General features: G+C 41.6%; 1 protein-coding gene across 1 annotated transcript in view; it reads left to right on the forward strand.

The window, feature by feature from the left end:
* Positions 1-27,331, forward strand: part of LEF1 (lymphoid enhancer binding factor 1) — a 120,712-nt gene that overhangs the window by 60,119 nt on the left and 33,262 nt on the right. Inside the window, exons 4-5 of the mRNA XM_052641939.1 lie at positions 20,872-21,004; positions 27,052-27,142. Coding sequence (XP_052497899.1) covers positions 20,872-21,004; positions 27,052-27,142 — 224 coding nt within the window. The remainder of the gene's footprint in view (positions 1-20,871; positions 21,005-27,051; positions 27,143-27,331) is intronic.

Genomic DNA, 27,331 nt, shown 5'->3' on the forward strand with positions numbered 1-27,331 from the left:
GAGGGGCCAGAACCCAGATCCTGGGCCACGCCTGGGGTCTGGGGTCGGCTCTGCCACTTTCTCGCCCAGTGACCTCATGAAAATCGCTTCGTTAATTTTGTTTCATTAAAGGACAACAAAGTGCATACCCTAACTGGTACATGAGCCTGTGGTCTTGTGTAACAGGGGAAATGGCGCCGAGAGGCTGCGGGGTGGAGGGGAGGGGAGGGGAGGGGTGAACGTGGTCAGTTGAACTTCATGGCAGTCAAAGGCCATGACACCCCATTTTGTTTCCCTCAGTGGACCTAAAATGTTCTTAGAAAGTGTGTGTGCTGACAGAGCCCAGTGTCATTCTTCATCCACCTGCCTCCCTCATCCTTGCCAACAAAGGCATCCTCTCCATTCTCTGAGGCTTCTGTGTAGAAACCCAGAAGGCGGTTCTCCTGGCCGCTCCCCTCACGCTGCGCAGCCTGCCGTCAGGCGCAGCTCCCCGTCCTCTGCGTCCTCTGAGGCACTCTCGTTGGTGATCCTCCTCCTGTCCCTGCCACTCCTCCATCCCGTCACCTCCTGCCAGACTCGCTCGTCTCCGCACTGACCTAGCCTTGCTTTGAGCGCTGCATGTGATAGTTACTCACGTATGGGTCTCGCCTCCCAGGTCCGTGAGGACGGAGATGAGGTTTTCTTTTGTTTGGCCCCTTTGCCATCCTCCCTTGTCTGGCCCTGCACCTTAATGTGGTAGGTGCTCAGTTTAAAGTTTATCGAGTTGAGCAGAAGTGAACTGATTGAACTGTTTATTCCCTGAGCCAGATTTGGCTCACTCTCGAGCCTTTCTAGTGGATTTGGTGGCTTCGTGCTCTCGTAGGAGGAGCGAAGGATCTGGATCCCGGCTATAGACAACCACGTCCCCAGCTTTCCTCGACTTGCTCTTCAAACAGACCGACTGAGGGTAGTCAAACTTGGAGCCCTTAGGCTTCTTCCAGCTCTCAAATCCCACTTTAATAAACTGCTTTCCTCTTGATCACTTTGAAGTGGCAATTTTCCCCTCTCATATGAGATAAAATGAATATTTCATCTCAAGCCCAGGAGTCACTCTGCACGTATCCGGTGATGGGAGGCTAATGAGAGCCCCGACAGAGACTCCACATTCGAAGAGTGGGATCGTTTCCATTGTTTTCTCGTAAACATTTGGCCAGATCCTCCATAGAGAAATGAGAAGACTTAAAATTTTCATACATAATGGTTAAAAACCATGATTTGAACATTATTGAAGTTAATTTTGAAACCACTTGGGATTGGGAAGATGGACATATTTGAAGTGAAAACAATTTTTTAAACTTAGACTGTAGCCTTGAAACTTTTTATTATAACCCCAGTAGTCCTCTTAAGGAGTGGATAATACATGGCAGTGGATTATTTACACACTTGTAACTTTAAAACTCACTGCCTTTTTAAGTATAATATAAAATATCTGCCATAGTACTTAGAACTCCAGGTTGCACACACAGGCTTCCCAGGTTCCTGCTGCCTGTAAACCTGGCCTGCTGGTTGGGCCTGCAGATAGTCCCTGGAGGCTTTCCTTCCATGTCTGCCCTGATCTGAGTCTAAAAGGTAGGCTCCCTTCAGCGCCCATAAAACATGCCTGCCTGCCTGCCTGGCAGCTGAATGCAACCTGAGAAGTCCGTGCCAGTTCCCTGGAGGCTTGCACACACCCTAATCATCCCCTGGCAGGTTGGAGAATGCCTGGAAAATTCTCCAGTTCCCTAGTGTCCATTTGCAGTGGTGCCCACAAAAAGTCAGACAGATGCCTTCTATGGACCGACCCCAGAGAGAGGCCCTGGAAGGGCAGGGGCACAGCAGGACCCGTAATAGCCCTCCTGATGGCTTGTGAGAAAGGCCCAGGAGTGTGTCTGTAAGAGAAAGGGGGGCTCACTCCTTGCTGTGTCCTCAATATGATTATCTAGGTGGCATCTGTGTCCCTAAACACACAGTGTGTCATGCTGTAGGCTGGGCTTTGGTTCTGCATAATTCCAAGTTTAGCCTTTTGAGATTGCCCTTTCATCATTGCATGTAAAATTACAAGGTTCAGAGATAGAATACACACACACAATAAATATCACTTGTATTTGCCTTACATATGTAGTCAAATTAGCCTTCATTCAGTCCATATCAGTTATTGCACCTTTATTTTATTTTTTGAATTGAGGTATAATTCACATACCATAAAATTGACTATTTAAATTGTACAGTTTAGTGGGTTTTAGTATATTCTCTTAAGTTGTGGAACTCTTACCACTGTTTAATTCCAGAACATTCCTATCACTTAAAAGGATCCTTACCTACCAGCAGTCATTCCTAATTTTTAACTCCCCTCAGCCCTGACAACCACTTTTCTTTCTGTCTCTGTGGATTTACCTGTTCTCGACCTTTCATAGAAATGTGCTGGTTTATTTCGCTTCATATGTAGTTCTTAAGGTTTAGCTATATTCTAGCATATATCAGAGGAGAAGGCAATGGCACCCCACTCCAGTCCTCTTGCCTGGAAAATCCCATGGACGGAGGAGCCTGGTAGGCTGCAGTCCATGGGGTCGCAAAGAGTCGGACACGACTGAGCGACTTCACTTTCACTTTTCACCTTCATGCTTTGGAGAAGGAAATGGCAACCCACTCCAGTATTCTTGCCTGGAGAATCTCAGGGACAGGGGAGCCTGGTGGGCTGCCGTCTATGGGGTCGCACAGAGTTGGACACAACTGAAGCGATTTAGCAGCAGCAGCATATATCAATGGCAGCCGACTCCAGTACTCTTGCCTGGAAAATCCCATGGGTGGAGGAGCCTGGTAGGCTTCAGTCCATGGGATCGCTGAGGGTCGGACGCAACTGAGTGCCTTCACTTTCACTTTTCACTTTCATGCTTTGGAGAAGGAAATGGCAACCCACTCCAGTGTTCTTGCCTGGAGAATCCCAGGGACGGGGGAGCCTGGTGGGCTGCCGTCTATGGGGTTGCACAGAGTCGGACACGACTGAGGTGACTTAGCAGCAGCAGCAGCAGCAGCATATATCAGAACTTCATTCTTTTTTCTAACTGCATAACATTCCATTGTATGGATGTTCCACAATTTGTTGATCCATTCATCAGTTGACGGACATTTGGATTGTTCTGCCTTTTGGCCATTATGAATAATGCTGCTATGAATATTTGTGTACAATATTTATATGAACATATGCATTCCGTTCTCTTAGGTACAATGGAATTGCTAGGTCACATGGTAATTCTATGTTTAACTTTTTGAGAAGTTGAAAAACTATTTTCTTACCTATTTCTTTGAAATATTTTTAAAGGCCTAAATATCACCCAGTTAAAACATTTTTAAGGGAAGTAGGAGTTAAACAAGTTAATATATATTGTTAGAGGAAATGTAACTGAACTAGGAATAAGCTGAGTAGGAAAATTTTAGGTTGTGTTAAATACAAGAAAGCATATTATTTACAATGATTTATGTTATCTCTAGATTAAACTGGCTTAAATAGGGTTGATGGAGAAAATGAATTTTCATGGATTTTTTAATAGACATATTCAAACTCTGGTGAAATAAAGCTTAATTATTTTCAAGAATTAGCAGTAATAATCAAGGTTGAGAAGGTATCTTGAGCATTGCTAATTAACTAGAACACTTGAGAGCCTGAGGAAATGACCCTTGTTAACATAAACTGAAAGTTAAACAGAAGGTGAAAAACAGAGGCACGTAGGTTCCCTAAAATGTTGCTTTTTGTTTTATAGGCAGGGATTTTCTAAATAGAATGATAGCTTATATTCTTCCTTGACATTCTATTCATCAGCTTGGCTTGGGAAATTGCAAGGTTCATGGATAATGTATTGATTGATTATGCTGTTCATTAATGTGTTGCGTAACCATTCCTAAAACATAAACACAGATGATGATGGGGAGGGGAAAGGTGGGAGGGTGGCAGGTTCTGTGGTGCTTTCTTGTTTGGCTATTTGCTTGGCATTTCTCACGCCTGTGTCTGAGGCCCTGTGGCCTGTTGCAGGCCAACTTTTCCAACCTAATGAGAGAAGTTATTAACCACTGGATAATCAGAAAATGGGCTGCATCATGGTTAGATGAAAGAAAATAGGGTTTAGTCCTGCCTTTCTTATTTCCTTTGTGGTGTTGGACTTCCCTGAGCCTTCTTATCCTTGTCTAGAAAATGGGGATACTAATAATACTCTTCTTGCAGGGTGATACCAAGATCCAAATGAGACAAGGAACATGAAGACATCTTGTAAACTAACGTCAATTGGTTTTGTCATAGTTCAGTTTGGGCTTTGCCCCGCAGGATATCAGCCTTTCCTTAGAGTGCTCATTCATAGCTAGACCAAACTGCCAATGCTGTGTCCTCTTTGCAGTAAAGTACTTAAAGGATACCTGGAATCTAGATTCCAGGGTTCTTCAGCGTTTGTTGTTTTATAGACCATCACTCTGTAGCCATATGACTAACAGCACTTACTGGTGCTGAATATCGGCTCAGACTGCCAGTGTAGACTCTGGGCTGGCCTTCTGCTGCATGTGTTTCTAAGTCAGGAGGCCACCATCTCCCTGCTCGGTGACAGGGGATTGCCACTCCTTAAGTCAACTGGGTTTGTCTTTGAAGGTTAATGTAGTGGTGGAGAGTCCAGGTAGACTTGGGGTGCAGGAGTACACAGTGGTACCTGTGTTTGCTGCAGAAAGGGAGAGTCCTCAGTGGAATTTTGGCAGGATGACTCATCTCATCTGGAAGTTCTGTTTCTTAATCATAATTAGCACAATCTTACAGGTCCTTGGCCTGGGAAAAACTGGTTTAAAGACAATTAAAATGCTCCTTCCCTTTAATGTGCATGTGTTTTATAAGCTTTATGAATGTTCCTTCACAATACCAGTACACACTGCCAGCAAGCCCATGCCCAATCAGAAGTGTGACACTGAGCCATCTTCAAACTGATTTTTTAAATGTTCAGGTAAGTAAGTCATCTCTGATCATATACAGTTCTTTCTTTGCTTCTTGACATTCTTCTTCCTTTCTCCTGTTTACCCCTAGAAGAAACAGAACTTCAAGATATAAAAGTATTGAAATTCAAAGCTTTAGAACCCTTGGGATCACAGAATCAGTGGTGCTAAAGAGAGCATTGAAGATACTCAGGCCCACACTTTTATTATTTGTTGATGGCAAGAATCCAAACCTCAGACTCAAAAACATGAAGCTGTTGCCCCTGATTCCTGTCTGCCCACCCCTCACATGTGTTCACCTTTCTTGCTACCTCCTGTGTTGAGAATCATCTTTCATCTTTGGTCTGTCTTGGCCCCCCAGTATATATATTTGCACTTTCTGTGTTATCAGGTAAATCACTAACTTTAAACATCATTAAAATATTGGTATTCAGATGGAGTAGGTGACACGTGCTAAATTGAAATATTCTTCATGCGTTCAGATGGACCATATTGTAACATACTTGCATCAGAGAAAAAGCATTCTTAAACACAGAAGTTATCTTTTTTCATGAATCGCCTTATGTGTTTATTCTTGGCTGTGCCAGGTCTCTGCTGCTGTGTGGGCTTTCCTCTGGTTGTGGCGAGTGGGGGCTGCTCTGTTGCTGTGCACAGTCCTTTCATTTAGGTGGCTTCTGTTGTTGCAGAGCGTGGGCTCTGGGGTGAATGGGCTTCAGTAGTTGCAGTACATGGGCTCAGTAGTTGTGGCTAGTGGGCTCTGGAGCGCAAGTACAAAAGTTGTGGCGCGCAGCCTTAGTTGCTATGCAGCATGCGGGATCTTTCTGGATCAGGGATTGAACCCACGTCTCCTGCACTGGCAGGTGAATTCTTTACCATTGAGCCACAAGGGAAGCCCCAAAGACGTTATCTTAATGGAGAGTAGAGATTTCTTTGAGGCTGCAATCAGTAATGAAACACAGTGATTGAGAGGATTTTTTGAGGCTGTTATTAATTGTTTCAGCAAATTTCTGAGTTAGCTTCATCTGGTATTCACCAAACTCATGCGTGTGGACTCAGGTAATAACTTTCTCCGTGTAGGAAATGAGATTAATGACTTCTTTTTTTTGCAAAGTGGAACTAATACTGTATTTACATAGTGTTGTACCATTTGCAAAGTGTTTTTCCATGCATGATCTCATATGATCCTTACACAAACTTAGCTGGGGAAAATATTAGCCTCATTTAATGAGCAATCTGAAATACAAAAAAGTATGTCATTTGCCTAAGTTCACACAGCAATTATCAGGTAGGACCCGGAATAGTATCCAGGTCTTTTGATTTCAAATCCTGTATGCTATTATGATCTGAGTGAGAATGAAACCCAGGCCAAAGCTTTGTTAAAGCAAAGAGTAGAGTGTCTTAAGAATATTCCTTAATTAACCCTTAAATTGTTTTTGCTCCTTTATACTTCTCCCTAAAACTCATAATTGCTTTCCAGTATCCCTAAGTTGATTCTCAATTCTCTACAGAGAATTTATGTCCTACTTCTTGAGTGAATGTGCTATAAAGACAGCAGCCTCTCATCTCCCTCTTCATTAGTATTTAGCCCAATACCAGGTTCTGTGCAGTTGACCTGGATAGTTGCACTTTGAGATACTGCCCTCATGCTGGAAGCTGCATTTGTTAATGCACATATGACATAGTTTCAATTATTTGCTTTTCTGTGTAAAATTCATTTGTTATGGATAACTTTCAAAAATAATTACACTAAGCATTTTATACATTTTTGGGCTACGTGAACTATTTCCATGAGAAGAGGGAAGACAATGCCCACAAATCTTCTACAAATCTCTTCTCACTCCTGTCTCCTGACTCACCCAGTGCTGTTGAGGCCCAAGGGTGGGGAACCAGGCAGAGTAACTGATGACCAGTAGCCACATGTCTTCCAAGTATTCACAGGGCCTAGGGACATGGATCAGGTCACCTTCGATCAAATAAAATGATAATCTTTGGAATTTCTTATTCTGAAATGGTTTCAGACAAAGATAAGGATATGTTCCTGTTACTTGCAAAGAGAAATAGGAAAGAAAAGTTTGTTTCACCTGGCAATTTAGGAAGGGATTCAGTGTTTGCCAGTGGTGTGCTGTTTCGTGTTTAACAACCAGCTTGCGGGGAAGTGGCACTGACTTTTCACATTTGCCAATTTTCATGGTATAAATAATCCCACCATGGCCAATTTCAAACTACCAACATAGTATTAACAGGTTCTCAAAATTCCTGAAAATGTAGCAGTCAGCTACACACTGCTATAAATTAACAGTAACCTAGGTTGCTCTTCGGAGAGGTTGTAGGTCAGGCATTCAGTATCTGCCTTCAGTTCATCAGCAAGTTTTCCAAAAAAAGATGCAAACTAATTTCATAAAGGACATTTACTATTCAAGTAGATGCTACAAAATGTAGTTTATCTTTGATTTTATATTCACAGGAGTATCCTTTTTCACCAACGGAGAATAGTTATTGTCATCTCTGCTACTCTACTTTTCCACTGGCTATAGGATATTTTTCTTCAAAATGCACAAGTAGAACTGAGTTTTTAAAGAGTCTGTACATTTTGCTTCCTCTTTTTTATACCATTGAGACAAATATTTTCAAGGAAAGTTTGCTATTCTAGTTTGACTTATTTGGGGGCTTTTAGATGAATCAAAATGTGGTGAATTATGTAATAAAATCCTCTTAATGTAATCTGCTTCATTTGTCACTCAGGTTTTATGCCTCAGTTTCAACTCATTTCAAGATTTTGTCTTCACATCCAAAACAAAAGGTTCTTTTCCCTTGACTCATATAAGTATATCCTATAAATAGTGATATCTATAGCATCATTTTCACTCAAGATAAATTCTAGTGTTTTTTTTTTTCAGACAATATACTCTGATGTGAGATGAGAAAGATGATTACCTATCAAAGGCTGAATTAATCATTAACTTGCAATGAATCTGAAAATGTGTATTAGGTGTTTTTTTAAAACAATCTGTGCTGACAAGTTGAAGAAGTTATATATAACTGCTATGCAGATCACCTTTTATTCAGAAGGCTCACTGACCTATAAAACATAGATATTCTTTAGTAATTCCTTTTGTGCTATATAATATGAAATGCTATAGTTTTATATTATGTCATCTAAATATTTGGTTTTAAACTTACTGACTTGGCCTTCAGTATGAGATATTGGAACCTAAGGTTTGATTGCCAGCTCTGCCGTGAAACTTTTCTGATGTTCGGTTTCCATAAGTTTCCTTTTCCATAAAAGGAACTTTTGTTAACAAACATGCCCTTTTTTGTTTATTTGTCTTAAGTCACATTGAGTACAGTAGGGAAAGGTATATTCTTACCTACAGATTTTGAAACTATGAAGCAGAGCTGCCTGTTAGAAATATAATGCAAATTCACAACTGTAAGTCATACATGTAATTTTAAATTTTCTAGTAGCCCCATCAAAAAAGTAGAGAACCTGTATAATTAATTTTAGTAATAACTTTAACATAGTATAACCAAAATGTTATTTCAATATATAATCAATATGAAAAATTACTGAGATATTCTACATTCTTTTTTCCACAGTAAATGTGTGAAATCCAGTGTTTTATAATGATAGTACATCTACATTTGGACTAGCTACATTTCAAGCCCTCAGAAGCTGGTGACCACTGGCTACCATATTGGATAGCATGGCTCCGCAGAATAACTTTAATGCTTATCTTAGAGTATAAATGTGACATTCATACATTCATAGAAAATGAGTTGCTTTTCCTAATAAGCTTTAGCTTTCAAGTTATATAGTTAGTAGCCAAACCCAGAATGATTTGTAGTCTTTCCTTTGATTTCTGAAAGACTCTTCAGCAAATTCTATAGAAAAATGAGGATTCCCACAGACTTAAATGTTCATCTTTTTTTAAGCTGAGACTATTTTACACATATGGTACTTACTGAAAACAGACCACTTGATGGGACAAAATTGGCTCAAAAGCCGTCTTATTACTGTGTATAAATGCTTCAAACCTGACCTTAAAACAGAAGTCAACTTTATTTAAACTAAAATGAAGCAAATGCTTTTCATAGTTACTTTACATGTCAAGGATCCCTTTTCAGTATGAAAATACTAGGTTTAAGCCTGTTGGCCCTTGCTCCTATGGAACTTTGTATCATCCATTTGCCACCTGGGCACAGATCAGCTCATCCACCCTTCTGGGTGGCTGTGGGACTTCCCTGCCCTCAACCCCACGCAGTGTCCCTGCTTCCTCCTCCCCCGAGGAGATCTCGAGTCACCCAGGGTCACGGTCTGGACCTTCTGAGTGCTGTGGGGAAGTCTTCCAGCCCCCTGAAACTGGATAATAGATTCTTCTGTGGTGACAGTGGGGACTTAGCTTCCCTTTACATATGCTTTACATATGCTAGGGCCGTGGGTAGAGAGTCTTTTTAACCAGCCTGTGCTCAGACCAGCCCCAGAAAACCTGCTGGAGTCTGTTGAGAATGGATGGCTGGCGAGGTTAGAGGAGAACCTCCGGGGGTCCACTTGCCCCAAAGCAGTGTCCACCCTCTCTGGTTTCGGAGTTCCTGGAGTTGCCTCTGCATCCTCCCCCGTTGCCCGTTGTCCTCACGCAGCCTTATCACGGCTACGGAGGAGACACTGCCTGCCGCTCCTGCTCCGCGCACTCCGTGGTAGACACAAGGCCCTTGCCCTGCTTCTCACCTGCCCTCACTGACGTGGTTGCATTCCATTACTTCCCAGTGTCCTACACAAACACCACTTTCAACAAGCTGAGTAAACTCCAGCTTAGTAATAAGAATAAATTTGTATGCAATGATTGCTGAAACGCTTCTCTCTTAGAACAGGGTAGCAGTGTTTAATCTCGGGTCCATTGACTGCACCGTTCCCTCTCCTCCCCTGCACACACTGAAACCTCCCGCCCTAGTCCATTGCTGTTTCTGTATAAAAGCTTCTCTCAGATCATGACGTCTGTGATCCAGAAAATGTTACATACCGTTGGAATCTCGCTCTACCCATGACCTTCCTTTGTAAAATGTTACATACACATATGCAACCCATAGCATCCGTGCTCCTCCAGCCAGTCGCCCAGGCAGGCTCCTCCTCCTCATTCTGCCTCCTCGGAGTCAGTGACCCTTCCTTTCACCTGTGCCTCATTGCTTTATTCATCTTCTGAATTAGCCACTTTCAGGCCTTGCTCATAATATTTTACCACTAAAACAGTAAGTCTCAAACCTGTTTGTTTTGGTTATTGGTTTATCTTGAACGACTCTAGTTCTTCCTCTTACTTTTCAGAGAGCAGTCTTTAACGTGAAAAGCAAAGGCAGTGTTCAGAGGATTAGGGGTGTGGTGAAGGTGTTGTGAAATCAAATAATAGGATGTTGCAACTTTACATAATTATAAGTCATTTTCCCTTTTACTCTGATCTTTTCTCAGCTTCACCCCAGTCCCTCTATTTATAGACTCTAGTTACTGGAAAGTGGGTCCCCTTTAGGCTTCCAGAATGAGTTATTACCCTTTGTTGCCATTCTTTTCAGCACTTCACAGTGATCAGTTCATCTATTTGGGGTAGAACAGATCTGTATTTAATCCAGGTTCAACCATTTACAGGCTAACCTGTGTGACCTTGGGCAAAACTTAAACTTAGTGAGTCTCAGTTTGTTTCCTTATTTGAATATGGAGATCCCAAGTGTAAAAGTATCACTCATAGGCCGCAGAATACAGTGGACACTCAGTGAACGTCCCTTCTCTTGTCTTTCTCACCCAAGCATCCAAGTTTTAACCTATGGCTGTGATGTATTTCCCTTCTACCATGTTTATTTTCTATAGAATTTAGTGCATTACTGCTGCTGCTGCTGCTAAGTCGCTTCAGTCGTGTCCGACTCTGTGCGACCCCATAGACGGCAGCTCACCAGGCTCCCCCGTCCCTGGGATTCTTCAGGCAAGAACACTGGAGTGGGTTGCCATTTCCTTCTCCAATGCATGAAAGTGAAAAGTGAAAGTGAAGTCACTCAGTCATGTCTGACTCTTCACGTTACTAGTGATTAATAAATGGTATGGGAGTTATCTGACTCTTTATTCACCCTAAAGGGTCAGATAATTAAGCCAAAAACTTCAGGTTAGACAGAACCTTGTAATAAAAGAGTTGCACTTAAATATAAAATAATGATTTCTCTAAAAAATTTTCTTAAAAGGCCAGTAATTTGGCCAGAATCTGATATGTTGGCTGTTATCATTTTCTTCAAAATAAATCTGTTCAGAGCCCCAGCTCTGTTTAGTTCTTGCTCGTTTCTGATCCTTAAGCCATGACCCTGTTGTTAATGCGGAACTTCCCTTGCACGTAGCTCTCTCTCCCTGATTCCCCTGACGCTGAGAGAAGGTGAGAGGGAGATGTGTGAATCCTCTCTCAACCCTTCGCCTCTGAGCCACCACCGCTGTCCGCTCTCGTGTGTGAGTAACACACTGTTGACGACATAGTCCCCCGGTTAAAAAAAGAAAAAGGAGAGGAGGAAGACACAAAACTAAATCTCAGAACTTTCCAGTGTAACCAGAATAACTTTAACACCAGATAATAACATTTGTAATGATACTTCATTTTTATCTGCTGAAAATCAGTCGGTGATAACATTTTGCAAACGGAGAAAGAAATGAGAAAGTGAAGTGGGTTATCTGATGACATCAGGTCTTGCAGCATCCTGAGCTGATCAGAGCCATCCTCCGTCCGCTCTCTCACTCCCACTGTTGGCTTTAGGAGAGAGTGGCTATGGGGTAGCCCTGACATAGTCACAGGAGCCCTTGGAAAGTGGGTTTTTCTAGTGGTTGTAGAAGAGGAAGTCAGTGTATGGGCTGCTTGACAGGGAATATGAGTCGTCCCATCTGACAAGCAGAAGGGACCGGGGACCACCACAAGGCACAGAATTCTCCTAGCAGCAGGAGGGAGCTTGCAGAGCCTCCTGACAGAAACTCGGTCGACACCTGTGACACCCTGAGCTGAGTGCCTGGTGACACCACCGGGATTGGTCCCCGTGGAATCTGTGATTTAAACCCCTGTAGTACATTGTGATGTGTTAAGCTGCTGAGAAATTTGCAGTAACTTTAGGCAGCAATAGAAAACATGAGGATCAATCCCTGTTTTTAATTTAAGGGTGTGAATTCTTTCTTGAACAGACTTCTTAGTGTTGAAAGCCTCATTCGGAGTTTAAGTCACAAGAAGTAGGTATTGAATGTCTCCACTTCAGCAGGACCTGTGCTGGATGCTAGGGATGAGTTACCAAGACCCACCCTCTATCTAGTGAGAGGAGACAAGAGGTAGCAACACAGTGTGGTGAGTGCCTGGCATCCTGTCCTGGGGCTGTAAGCACAGAGCCGGTGATAACTGGGTGTACCCCAGGAAGGTGACGAGGGCTTCTTACACCAAAGGGCACAAGTCTATTCCCAGCCAGTATGTATCAAGGATTCCTTTGAAGAAAATAATTCAAGTTGAATGAACGAACATAAGTTTAGGGTTTTATATTGAGTTTAAAGAGTTGAAGGAGTGGGAAAAGTTTTAATGTCATTTTAAAAGATGTGGTGTATATTATGTTTGATTGTTTGCCTTTCAGATTTCTCTTGTGGATTTGTAACACCAGCAAATAGAAAGGGAAAAATGATAACTTAGTGTATCATGAAAGCACTTTACCTTTGTACCTCATTAATCAATTTCTTTCTGAGGTTAACTTACCAGATATGGTACTTTTCACCTTGTTAGCTCAGATCATCCTCAATCAACAGCTATCTCTGTACTGTTACTTTACTGCAGGCCACGGTTCTCAACGCGTGGCCTGTGGCCCCCAGGACTCCTGGAGACAGGAGGTCCCAAGGGCAGAACTGCTCTCACGGTAACAGCAACACTTTCGTCTTTTCTCCTGTGTTGGCACTTGCATCAATGGCCCAGGAGCAACAGTGGGTAAAACGATTGGTGCTTTGGCACCAAATGATACTAATAGTCATTAAATTCTACGTCACAACACGCTCCTAGAGGAAAAAATGCCAGAGTCATTTAGTAATATCCTTGATGAAGCAGTAAAAAAAACCGTCTTGACCCTTTGACTGCATAACTGACAGGCAAACTGGGGTTCTTTGGACTTTGGCACCTGGCAGATACTTTCTCACAAATGAGCAAGGTAAGTCTCTCTCCTCAGTGAAACAGTTGATAGCATTTGTTGCCAGTGATAAAATTTGAGCTTTCAAGCAAAAATTAAAACATGAGAAAATGTGTAGCTACTCCGTGTGGTGGTGGTGATTTAGTCACTAAGTCGTGTCCGACTCTTGCAACCCCGTGGACTGTAGCCCACCAGGCTCCTCTGTCCATGGGATTCTCCAGGCAAGAATATTGGAGTGGGTTGCTGTTTCCTTTTCCAGGGGATCTTCCTGACCCAGGGATTGAACCCCAGTCTTCTGCATTGCAGGCAGATTCTTTGCCAACTGAGCTACGAGGGCAGCCCATAGGCTTGATAACTTCTCAAATCCTTCAAGCTTTTCTGATGAGTGATGATATTAATGAATGTGATTTTTATATTGTATAACAAAATATGTCAACTCAGTGAACACTATTTTCCATATACCCAATGCAAAATGATACATGGATATATTCAAAGTGCTCGACAGAACAACCAATTTTAATATAAGAGTAGGAAAAGTGTATTGATAAGGTTTTTGATTCTACATTGCAACTGGCTTTTGAGAAACTACCACTTGTTGAGTTTTGGTTTAGTATCAAAGAAGAATATCCACAGTTATCTGAAGAAATTATTAAAATAATCCTTCCCTTTCAACAATGTATCTGTGAGGTCAGATTTTCTTCTTCTACTTCAGTCAAGATAACATATCAAAATGGAGATCTGAAGGTAAAAACAGATATAAGAATCCAGTTGTCAAGAAAAAAAAAAAAGAACCCAATTGTCTTTTATTAAACCAGTTGCAGAAGGGAGAGTTTGAGGGGTAATTCACCTGAAAGAAAGCACAGTTCTAAATTCTAAAATGTACTGTGTCTTAGAGATGAGTGGTTTGAATTTTGAGGAGCAGAGTATTCATTTATTGGCCCTCTTTTCCCCTTCCTCTTTCCTTTATCCATTCCGCAAATATTTATTGAACATATATTCCAGGACTTGATAGGCGTTTTATTTGCATTGTTCAGTAATCCTCACCTTCATCTTGTGAGGTATGATTCCACCCATTTTACATGTGGGAATACTGAGATTCTGAAAAACTCCATGACGTACCTAAGTAAGCATACAACTGAGTGGTATTTGAATGTTTGGGATTTGAACTCTCTGCCTCCAGTTCCCGTGTACTTGAATATTAAACTATATTATTACTCATTTAATCCACTTGGCAACAAGAAGATGCCAGCACTGTCTGTTGTTAGTTCCTTGGGACACATGCTGTAGACTTCAGGGTCACCAACTTGGATTTAAATCCCATCTCTGCTGCTTAACATCCTGTGATCTTGGATGAACTGCTTACCCTCTCAGAACCTTGGTTTTCTTCTCTGTAAAACATAAATCACAACACCTGACTTAGGGGTAACTTCTGGATTAAGTGAGGAAACATATGGAAATCATCACTGTATGGAGAAGTGGGAACATGAAGGGCCCTCCACACCGTTTCATTTTAGCAGTGGTTCCGGCACTCTGCTTGGAGTCCTGCTGGTGACATCAGCCCTCTCCGAGTGGCCCATGGTTCTTTCCAGATGCTTCATCACCGTAGGGCCCAGGGCAGGCCACACTCAGCTGGCAGGGTGGTTTGGAGCAGCAGTGGAGAGAGGGGCTGAGTGGTGAGTAGTTGGGGCGGGACGAGCAGGACGTGGGTGCCTGACCGTGCCAGCGCAAGTTCTCTCCTCTCTGATTATGACGTAGCTGTGTCCAGAAGGCCTCTGCCTTCTCACCTATAAATGTAGAGATGACGCCACCCACCTCTGTGGATGAGTGCCACAGATGCAAAGGCGCGGCTGTAAGGAAGGCACTTCCTGGGTGTCCAGGACACATTAATTCCTTTCCCTACAACATGTTCCTTCATTTCTTCAGGAGAATTTAACAGATGTCCAATAGAGACCATTCCTTTGCCTCTGGAGTCGGGCTCATGGAATATTTGTCCTTTGTTAACCTTAAGAGTTTTTCCAGTTCCTGCTCAGGAAGTCTGCAAAGTCCTGGAGCTCAGCATTATCTGGGGAAAAAAGCTGCTGCGTCACAACCAGTCATGGTCTTAGATGTGACAGTCACATCAGATCTGAGTCAGGTGTTTATTGTGGTGGAGCTTAGGAAAGTTTTCCAGGTTACTTTAGAGTTCTCATTAACACAAGAATTATTGTATCCTTTTGGGGTATATTAAATCTGTTCTTTGTGGGAAGGCTTGAGAAGCTCAGATTCTCAGAAAAGGAAGGGAAAGCACGATACGAAATAATTTGGCTTCTATTTCACCAACACCAGACTTCTTTAGAGTTTAATACGAAGTAAAGTACCACCATAACAATTCAGGCCAGGTCAAATTCCTCATCACAGTAAGTTGGTGGAGTGTTAAAATCCCCTGGCTTCAGTTGATCAAATGTACAGCCAATTGAAATGGAACTCAAGACCCTCACACACAGCCTGCTCCTGCATGGTGAGTTTAGTGGAAATCTGGTTACATGAAAAATGGGGACTGGCTCCGTGGACAGCAGGTTTCTCCGCGAATCACTCCACTTACCAGCAGGCCCATGACCTGAGCCGGGAGGAAGCTGAGCCACTTTTTAGTCCTTCCCAGAACCGCATCCTCAGAGGCTGACAGCGTGTGCGACAGCCGGAGTTCCTGCCAGCGGCAAGTGGGTCATTTCTGGGAATGCTGCTTTGGGGGTGGCTCTCAGGGTCCCTAAGTGGCACCCACTTGGTGTCCACAGGAGGTGTGGGTTTTATTGGCTATGATGTCAGAGCAGTCTTTACCTGCAGGGACCAGCCTGGGTGGCAACCAAGCTGGCTTTCTTGGAGTGTTTTCCAACCCTGGACAGAAAAGTGGCCGTTGAGCGGGTGCAGCTCTGACCGCTTCGGCTGAGGTGCCTCTTTGTCTGACGTGATTCCTGTGCCAGGGACGGAGACCACACACTCATTTCACAGATGTCATGTACTGTCAGCTGTGGTCCACTCACTCAGCTTCCAAGATTTTATGAACTGGGCTCTTCAGGGAGGCCACATGGTGTATTGGTAATGAACGTGGTCTCTAGAGCCAGGCGTCTTGCATCTGAATCTGGCTTTGCCACTGACCAGCTCTGGGCCTCTGGGAAAGTTACTTACCTTCTCTGTACTTCATTTTCCTCCTCCGGAAAAGGCAGATAATGGCGTCTATAAAGTGTTGAGTACATAAGAAGTACTTGGCTAAGTGTGAGTTGCTATAATTATTGTGTGCTACATGGGTAGGGTGGTCTGATGGTAGCCTTTCCAGTTTGGGAAAGCACTGTGGGCTTCCTCCTGTGTGGGTGCTGAGTGTAGACAGGAGAGCTGTCTTCTTGAATCCATCCTTGATATTTTGTACCCACGCCCCACTTCCAGTACCTGCTTTTTCCATCTTCCACCTTTGCTCCCTGCCGGGGATGTATAGCTGGGATCAGTAGATGAAGGTCTGTGGCCTGACTTGACCACGTGCTGCTATGTGAGCTTAGACAAGGTACTGAACCCCTCTCTGAGCAGGCATGGAGGATTTGGGACGACTTGAGGCTGCCAGGTATCTTGGAAAGGTGGAGTAATTGCACATTCTATTTTCCCAAGATGATCGAGGAAGGAACACTTGTTGGGACTATCTGGTGGTTCTAAGACTTACCTAATTGTCCCTGTGAATTAAAAAGAATCCCCACCCCCCCCATACAGGGAGATGTGTGCTGGGAAAAGCACAGGGCAGGGTAGGGGAGGATCCAGAAGACTGGGGGCCATACTGGCTGCGCAGGACCCAGCGGAGTACCAGCCAAAAGAGATGGAGTTTCCCTCCTGCTCGGTCTCGTGGTACTGAGTGCAGCAGGGGCTTCTGTTCCCATTGTCTTCGCAGTGACCCTGTATTCCTGCAGTTGTGCAGCGAACGGAGCTGTCTTATTTTAAGCGCTGACAGTAGTCACAATGTGAGTACCCACCCCTGTTGACCTCTGATTCTCAGCTTCCTGTCTTGGCAAATAAAAATCTTGGACCAAATGAACTTTTGATTTCTTTCAGGTTTAATATGATACAAAGGGATACAGATATGCACTGTCTATTCTATCACCTGGTTCTTCCTCTTCGTAGTACTTGATGCAGTCTTTTTAGATTTTGCTTTGGTTTTTTCTGTTCTGTTTTTTACATACTTCTTTTGTGTCTCCAACACCTGCATCCCCATTTTCAGGCACCTAGAAAGGAAGCTGCCGTGTACAGGACAGCAGCACCAGATCGTGTTTGGCACATTTTAGGTGTTAATGAATATATGCATATGCCCACATAGACACCTGTAACCAGGCATTATAATATAGTGCCATAAATTTGTCTGTAGAAACTAAGTGATCAATTATTCTTTCTTTCCTCACATACTCCCCTCCCCAATATGCAGCACATTGTTATTTGGAGATTAGAAGACTAGAATTAAGAATGGTCATATAGGGAGTTTGGGATTGGCATGCGTACACTGCTGTATTTAAAATGTGTAATCAACAAGGACCTACTGTATAGCACAGGGAGCTCTGCTCAGCAATATGTAGTGACCTAAATGGGAAAAGAATTTGGAAAAGAATAGACACATGTATATGTGTAACTGAATCGCTTTGCTGTACACCTGAAACTGAGACGTTATTCATCAACTGTGCTCCAATATAAAATTAAAAAATTAAAAAAAAAAACCCAAGGGCAGATGGGGAAACAATGGTCATATTTTCTGTCTTTTTAAAACTTGCACAAAGTAGCGGTGCCCAGGTTCTCATCTTGTGTGCGCAGATAGTATCAAGGGACAGTAACTCCTGACGTCAGAGGAAGCCCACAGTTCAGGGCTGAGGACACTTGATTGGGGAGGTGCTGTGCCAAGCGTCTGTGGTGTCGGTTGGATCCTTTTATATACACAGTGGAGGTGGTCAGCAGGAGGCAAACTCTAAACCTTAGAATTGTGCTCGCTCATATTATTGAGATTTCATATTGCTTTTATTATTTGGCCACAAAAATGGACATAATCCTTGTTGGCTTTAACACACCTACTAGTACTGCTTTCGCTACCCATCTTGCAAAATATAAGACAAGGCCAGAGCTTAAATTAAAATCCTCAGCTTCTTATCTCCTTCCCACAGGAAAGCAAATCTGTGTTGAAAACCGTAAAATTAAGAGGAGAGCAAGGATAGCATAATTTAGCAAAAATTCATGGCACCAGATTCTGAGCTATATGACTGGAGGGATAGGTCAGACATTAAGAAGATGCTGCCTGCTAATGCAAGTTCCTTAAGGTGGTGCTCTGAAAATAAGAAAGGCACGTAAAATGTGTGTGTGTATATAAATATATATATATTTGCAGAAGATTTCTGCAATGCTTTACTCTTTTTAACTACCCTAAGAAAATATCTTTGTAGATCGTTTGGCAATTATGCTTCTTATGAGACTTCTGAAAGGGAACTCGAAAGTTATTCTCAAGTATAGTTGAATTTCATTTGTTTTAGCATTTGAGTGTTGAGATTTTCGCTTCCATATTTAAAGGGGTTTATAATAATAACATCCTCACACCCACCCACCCCCCACTTCCTCTAGCACTCTGAATTCCTTATATTTGAGAAGCTCATTCTGTGTACTTGGCATACTGTATCATTAACACTTGAAAACCATGGAAAAAAATTTTTTTAACCTTTTACACATTTATATGCATAGATGTCTGTGCAGAGGTGCGTAGAGAAAAGGCGTGTGGCTTTGATAATGGTGCTCTACTTAATAAACGCCAAGGGCTATAGGAGCATGCGAGTTCTACTGTTAGAGGGGAGCTGGTAATTATAAAATAAGGGGAAATCTAGCGAGGAGAGCATATCATTGTCTAAAAAAGTGTGATTTCCCCCCCCTCGCTTTTTTTTGGTTCATAAGTTTCTTTGGGTGGAGATTGTAATGATAGGGTAAAGAATTACTAACTATAAAGAGAATTATGAGTTACTAGAAAAATTACTCTTAATTTTCCTGAGGATGGTTCTTTCTGTTGGAACCACATACTTTTTACACCTAATTTGTAAAACAACAACAACAACAAAAAGGGACATAATCAGTGTATGTAGTAGGTACAGCCATCATACACAGTTGTGTCATGGTTCTCAGCCATTCAGATTTGTCCCTACACTTTAAGCAGTTTACACTGTGCATTTTTCAGGGACTTACACAAAAAAATTTTAATAATATGTTCTTTTCTGGAGAAAGTGATTTCACATGTATTTTAGTCTGTAGAATAGTAACAGTCTATTTAAACTAGCATGGTGAAGGCATGTTTGAACTAGTGAATTAGAGAATATTTAGAATTCATTAGAGTTTATTCCTTTTAAATTCATGAGTTACTTATTATTATATTTCTAAATAGATATTTTTCTGAGACAGCCTAAATTAGGAGATGAGTTTAAAATCAGAAACATATTGTGCATATAATTGTGTTGAATTGTGTGTGGGGGGTAGTTTCTTTTAAAACAATCCTCTAATCAGGTTAAACTGCCTGAGTCTTGTTTGTATTACTGATGTGCTTAGTAAGCACTTTATTGAGGGGGCAGTATGTATGGGAGATTCAACTTTAACCAAACAACAGAATTCCAGATTTCAAATTGAAGTCCAAATAAATAACCTGAGCCTTTAATAAGTGTTACTATTATATAGTCTTAGAATTCCAAATTAAATAGTAAAATTTATTTTTAAACAAATAAGAGACATAAAATATGTTAAATATAAATGTCAAAAATTTGAAGTGTTCTTATAAGCTATATTTTTCATTATGCAGTTAAACCCAAGATTAGAAATTCCATTTTATCTGTTAATACTTTTGGAAACTAGAGGAACTAAAGATGAGCTAAGCAGCTCTAAAGCATGATAAATGATGGTCATGTTTGATTGGCGAAACCATAGAACATGAAAAAAATGGTATAATTTGGTTCTTAAGGATGTACAATTCTGTTTGTGTGCGCATGAGCACACGCATGTATGTGCGTACGCTCAGTTGTGTCCAACACTTTGCAACCCTGTGGACCCACCAGACTCCCCTGTCTGTGGGATTCTTCAGGCAAGAATACTGGGGCTGGTTAACATTTCCTCCTCTAGGGGATCTTCCTGACCCAGGGATCGAACCCACATCTCTTGTATCTCCTGCATGGTAGGCGGGTTCTTCGCTAGCTGGGCCAGATTTACTGCTCTACAACTCTAGGATTATGAATTTTATAAACTAAGATGATGTCATTACAGCAAATTTATATATACAAGGTTGTTTAAAAAGTTGCCTTTTACGTTGGAACATTTATTCATTTATCTATTCAATGTTTATTGAATGCCCATTTTATGCCAAACATATGTAATGAATAGAGTTACTAAAACATTCATAACTTTTGCTCCAGAAACTGTTTATTGACTTAAAGCTAAGGAGATAATCCAAAAGGGGTGTAAATGTGTATGTATAGAAAATTGATGTCATGGAATAATAGTGACCAACCTAAATCTCCAAAGGGGCCTAGGTTAAATAACTGATCGTTCTCTTGGTGGGATATTCATGTACTTAAGGCATATTTAACATGAGAAAATCCTGAAAATCTTAAGTGGGTAGAGCAGATGCTTCAGTTGTTTAGGTCTGGAGATAATTCTTGGTTGACTTTTGAGGAGAGAGGAGACAGGAGCTGGGAGTCCATATTAACTGTTGTCCTTGTGGTTACTTTGCAGTCAAACAAAGTGCCCGTGGTGCAGCCATCCCATGCGGTCCATCCTCTCACCCCCCTCATCACGTACAGCGACGAGCACTTTTCTCCAGGATCACACCCGTCACATATCCCATCAGATGTCAACTCCAAACAAGGTGAGAGCCTTGCCGCCCAGGCCTCTTTGGATAAGGAAGAGCCTCGTCTCACCAGTCTGAGTGACCTCACTGGTGCCTCTGCTCATGTCATAACACATTTGTAGGAGATAAGAGTAATTTATTTGATAGCAATTTTTTAATAAGCATACGAGAATTTGTTGTTGGCCTTTTCTTTTTCGGGATAAAGAAAAACAAAAAAAATAGTGAAGGGTCATTTTCATTGTGACAGCTCTGAAGATCTATGATCACAATATAAACCAATATGTTGTGAAAATATATTACAAGTTCAGTCCTCGGCGCCCCCTGCCATATTCATTTATTTCAGCATGTACTACATGTTGATGATAGTACTGAAAAAGAAGTTAGAAAAGGGACAAAGTTTTTCTTCAAATGTTATATTTTTGAGACTTGTGATTTCCTTTGGTTTCAGTAATATCCCTGTTGTGTTTTCTTTTCTTTTGGTTGTTTCTCAACAAAAATTATATTTTAAGTACAAAGGGTTTCCCAGGTGGCGCTGGCGGTAAAGAATCCACACGCCAATGCAGGAGACCTAAGAGACACAGGTTCGATCCCTGGGTCAGGAAGATCCCCTGGAGGAGGGCATGGCAACCCACTCCAGTATTCTTGCCTGGAGAATCCCATGGACAGAGGAGCCTGGCAGCTATAGTCCATAGGGTCACAAAGAGTCAGACACGGCTAAAACGACTTAACACACACACACATAAAGTACAAAACCATCTCTGTCTAAAGTCAAAACAGACTAAGTGTTGGTGGCTCAGCTGTGTCCAACTCTTCATTACACCATGGACTATAGCCCACCAGACTCCTCTGTCCATAGGATTTTCCAGGCAAGAATACTAGAGTGGGTCTGTATTCAAAGCAACATGAATCTTCTTTTGCTTCTCTACACTGTTACCAAGTTCTGCTTCTGTGTCATTTACAGAGAAACATACATCATAAGAAGTCTCAAAAACCAAAACTGTTTCTAACGTGAGGCGTGAGGGTTGGTGTGGTTGTCGGACGGACACAGAGCACAGGCCCTCGAAGCCTTCTGGTCCCAGCACCCTAGAGCAGGCCTTGAGAGAGGGGCAGTTTGCTCACAGGGGAGCCCTTGCTCTCTTCATGGGCATGTACACTCGGGACTCAGCAGGATCTTGAGATGTTCACAATGAAAGATCCTGTAAAACCATGTGAAGGCAGAGAATGTAAAGGGTAAAGGGGCCAAACATGCCTTCTCCAGCACGTCTCCCTTTTGTCCAGCCCTATCTTTGATGGATCGTGAACAACAGTATTTAGTAAGTGTGTAAAACAACAGTGAAGTTCAGAGGTTGGGTGTTTTTCCTACCTCTGTGAACACTTTTAGGTTAAATATATATCATCTTCATTTCCCACCTTTATTAAAAAGACGACTCTTTGACAATTTAGTAGGACTTGGCTTGCTTGGAGCCCCAGTACGTCTTCTTAGAGAAGGCAAGAATCACTGTGGTGGATATTTCTGGGTTTGTCTCTATTTTATTCTCATTTCCAGCCCTTTCTCTCCTCTACTTCCTTTTGTAAAGGATCTCCAAATAATCAGAAACAACAGAGGCAGCTGTGAATATGTAGTGAGAAAGGAAACGTAAGACAAGCGTCTTCGGCAGAAGGCTGAGTTTGAGAGGGAAGCTCGAGAATATGACCTTGGCTGTGGCAAGTTTGAGGTCCCTTTGGGATATCTGAAGGGAAGTGTGCAGGTCACCATCCCAGAGCAGGGCCTAAGCTAGAGATGCACGTCTGGGAACCATAAAGATGTAGATGACAGTTAAAGATAGATGTAAAAGCCCCAGACAAGCTATTATCAAAAAGAATCCAAGAGTATGTTTTATTTAGCTTTAAACTATTTATTTACATAACAATTACATAGTATTTACCTAATCCCAGTCCCCGTTCAGAGCACTTTGAAATGAACTTATTTAAAAGAATAACATTATAAAAAAATTTAAAAGAGTAACACACGATGGTTCAGTAGTTTTCCTCTCACAAATTCTAGGAGAGTTTAGATTTTAAAACAGAAATTTTTCTAACTGGCTACCAATTGCAATTGCATTTTCGCTTCTGTTTCCATATCTTACTGTTACCCTACCTTGTTTTACCTTAATAATTGTAATTTATCATTACTCCTCAAACCTTTTCTGTTAAACAAACTTTTCAGGACTAGAGAAGGGACTAGTGGGCATGACCAGAAATTGTCTGCTTGCGATTTCTTTGAAATATTTTGTGCTAAAAATTTGTGATTTTTGCATTCTACTCTATAATACTGTTTGCTTTTGTTGTAATATAAAAATCCTGTTTTTAATTACTTTTTTGTCATAGACTTACTGTATCCCATCACCATGTAGGTAGGGGGATATAAAACCTTGGTTAAAGAATTAATTTACATGATCTTGAGTTTATATCATTCCACTTGGGTGCAATCATCACCAAAAAATAAGTATGATGGAGAGAAGTCTAATGCTTCTTGGATCTCTTGCCTTTACTCTTCTCTCCCCTGCCTGCCTTTTGGTTCTATCACGTACAGCTGGTTACAGCATGGTGGTACTAAGCTGCTGATTTCAAAGTTCCTGGGTGGCTGGTTAGCTTTATCCCCCAAAATAATAATAATAAAAAAAAGAAACTCATGTTCATACTCTAACTCTAGTTGGGCTTATTCAGTAAATATAAACAGTTTGTCAGCAGAACCCATTCTTATTTTTAAGAAAATAACTTTAGGTTAATTTCCTGTTAGGAATCACACTAGTTTTTACGCATGTGTGTTGGGGTAAGGTGGTAGGTGCAAGTATAGTTGTAAGCAGAAGAAAGGAAGCTAATATCCATCATTTAATATTTGTTAAATATTAAATGATATAATAAGCTAATATCCATCAAAGTTCCACTCATTGTGTCTGATAAAAATGTTAAGAGGAAGAGCTTTTAGGAAATACTGGGTTTATGTACCTGTTTATATGTTTGTGTCCTTGTAAATAACAGCAAACACTCAACACAGCACTTACCAGGCACTTTTCTTTATTATATATGAATGCATTTACTTTTCAGAACAACCTCTATTTCATTTTTATTCTGATTCTGCAGAATAATAATTAAATAACTTCCTCAAGAACATATAGTGAGTGGCAGAACTACTATATCCATGCAGTCTGACCCCAGAATCATTTTAGCTGTATTTATAAAACTTAAAAAAATTTAAGGCTATATTGCATATAGCCTCCAGCATATGCACTCTGCTTAGTCACTCAGTGGTTTCCAACTCTTTGTGACCCCATGGACTGTAGCTCTCCAGACTCCTCTGTCCATGGGGATTCTCCAGGTAAGAATACTGAAGTGGGTTGCCATGCCCTCCTCCAGGGGATTTTCCCAACCCAGGTCTCCCCCATTGCAGGCAGATTCTTTACCATCTGAGGCACCAGGGGATCCTGTATAACAAGTGCTCAATAAATACTCGTTAAATAAATGATGTGTAGCACAGGAGTTGGTAGAGAGACACACACTTTTAGGAATCTTTGGAAACAGGATCTTAAGACAACAATGAGCTATTTAGAAAACACAGACCCACTTTCTTCTGCTCGTGTAATGACCTAAGCCATACCATGTGTGTACGTGCAAATGGCTTATCGTATTGACCCAGCATGGGTAATGTGTTCATTTGTTTCATCACTCAGAATTCTATTCAGAGCCTTCTCTGCGAGACAGCCATGGTTTGATACACAGATAAGGGAAGAAATGGTCTTTTTTTTTTCCTAGCAGTGATAAGCTCACACAGGAAATCATTTGCACAAACTCACTATAAAACATAATGAAGAACATCTTAAGTGCCATGTTAAAAGTACAAATAAAATGTTGTAGATTCTAAGAAGAAAGATCTCTCACAGCAGCAAGAGTTAGAGAATATTTCATGAGAGAAAGTTATCTGAAATAGGAGTAGAATTTTAATAGAAACAGTCAAGTACCCAGCACAGGAACCAGCGTGTAGCAGGTGCTACGGAAACAGTAGTTCCCTTGTTTGTTTTTAAGCAGTAAAATAAAATCCAAATACGAAAACAATTGTATTTTTTGTTCTGTCAAGTTATTCCTACACCAGATCACAAATGCACTGTTCTCAGTGTGCTTAAAAACACAGACTCGTGTGGAGAGCAAGGTTTCCAACTCCTCTGCTTAGAGGCATGTGACTGAAAGCAGTTCACTTCTCTGCAGCCCAGAGATAAGATCCCAGGACAAATCATATTTTTTAGGTACCTAAACAGTCACTTCATCTCCCTAACAAAGGGGTTAAGGTTGACCATTCGTATAATTCAGCCTCTAATTATGATTTTCAAGTTCAAGTTTCCAATATTCTTCTGTGTTGGTCAAGTTTTTCAAGACTGAGCAACCCCTCTGCAGAACAAGAGCTTTGGAGAATCCAGGGATGAGGGAGGCAGCAAGTTGGAGAAACTGCCCTATGATTCTGCCATGTCAAGAATCACTACTACAGGCCCCCTGCTGCCGCTGTCTCCCCAGGCCCAAGTTAAAACAAATCCCAAGGGCTCCTCTGTGATCAAAAGAAGCAGTATTGACAGCTTTTTTATAAAGGGAGATTTTTTTATGGTAACTCTGCTAAAGTGAACTTCCAGCTTCCATAAAAACAGTTGCCAGGGGCTCTGCTTCAGAGAGAGAGTGGATCCACAGAACTCCCTTAGGTCCTATTGTATCCATTGCTTTTGGTGAATTGATGATATAAAGGAATTTAAAAAAATACTCATTAAATTTGAAAGTGATAAGAGATCAAAAAAGAAGCTTTTAGACTCCTTTTAAAAACAGCAAAACCTGAGATGATCTCATGTAAACTCCGTCAAAAGAGATTAAAGACCTTTCTCCTTCCTAGCTACTTCTTCTAAGAGTTAAAGAATAGTTTGTCCTAACTTCAAATTAACATCAACTTTGAAGACAACACTTCTTAAGCCATTCCCATGTGCTCAAGGCCTTCAGTATCTTTTAATATCCAAATGAAATTCACAGACATTTTGAATAGTAAAAAAGCAGAATACGTAAAGAACATCTTCTGTATACTCACCTGATTTTGCCTATGAGGCAATATAATTATAGCCACTGAATGTATATTCGGGTTGTTAAACCTGGGGATATATGTTTATACTGGATAATGCTCTTTTAAAGCCAGATTAACTGTGTAAAGAAACTCCTGTGGCTTTCTTCTGTTCAGAATCCCTTTCCCCCAGATATGAACGTAACGTTTTGTTTTGCGTTTTTACGTATACATCGCACCCCTTCTTTTCAGTGCCCAAGGTAAGATGTAAACAGGGATGTCAAGTGGGACTAGGATTAGGCGTCATCTCTGGGTGGTTTCACAGCTCTAGGGTAGTGTGCTCCAGGGAGTGTGAGCTCGTGAAACAGCGTGGCACGCTCGTTCTCTGTGGAGTACAGCTGATCCAGACTGGCTTGACCTCGGAGCCCAGGGGACTCGACCCGGTGAAGAGCTCGGTTGGAGCTGCAGTGCCAGAGACCAGATGAATCCTATCACGTGCGGCCATTATGGGGCTGAAGATTATTTCCAATTAATCCTTGATCCTCTGAGGTATCACATTTCCCAAATCTACGTGCCCATAAGGGAGCCAGTGAAGGTCTGAAACGAGCGATTGACCTAATCCTTGAACACCGTGGCAGGCCTTCTGCTTATGAAGCGCTGTCATTCTACACAGAAACAGTTGTCTACGCTTTTCCTAACCGAAGTGAAATAATGAGGCAAACTTAAGTACCTTTACAGTCTCATTTTGATGCTTGTGTTACTCACAGTATATTTACTGTTTTAGGAGCCCCTCAAGATGTACCACCTTCGGACGTGTTTTCTCAGATGCTGAAATCTTGAGTAAAGATAACAAACGGACTTCTGTTAAATCAGAAAATTAAATACTGTCTCATTCTACACCTTAAGTGCTAATGATAAAATGCATTTTCTTGCTTTCTATTTCTCTCAGAAATTGAATGTCCTGTGAATCTGCCTCTCCATTGTTCTTTTTTAATAGGCATGTCCAGACATCCTCCAGCTCCCGAGATCCCTACGTTTTATCCCCTGTCTCCAGGTGGCGTTGGACAGATAACCCCACCTCTTGGCTGGTAAGATCCTTCTTGCAACCTGCAGCCAGACGTCTGATATCTCCTACTCCCCATTTATGGAAATTAGCTTTATGAATAATAACACTTGTGGAGTTGAAGAAACTTCAACACACAAGGTGCTAACTTTATTTCATTTCAATTTAGAAGATTAAAAAACATACAGACTTTGAAATGGACTGAGTCCATTTG

This window comes from Budorcas taxicolor, chromosome 6 (assembly GCF_023091745.1).
Source record: "Budorcas taxicolor isolate Tak-1 chromosome 6, Takin1.1, whole genome shotgun sequence".
In the NCBI taxonomy this organism is placed as follows: Eukaryota; Metazoa; Chordata; class Mammalia; order Artiodactyla; family Bovidae; genus Budorcas; species Budorcas taxicolor.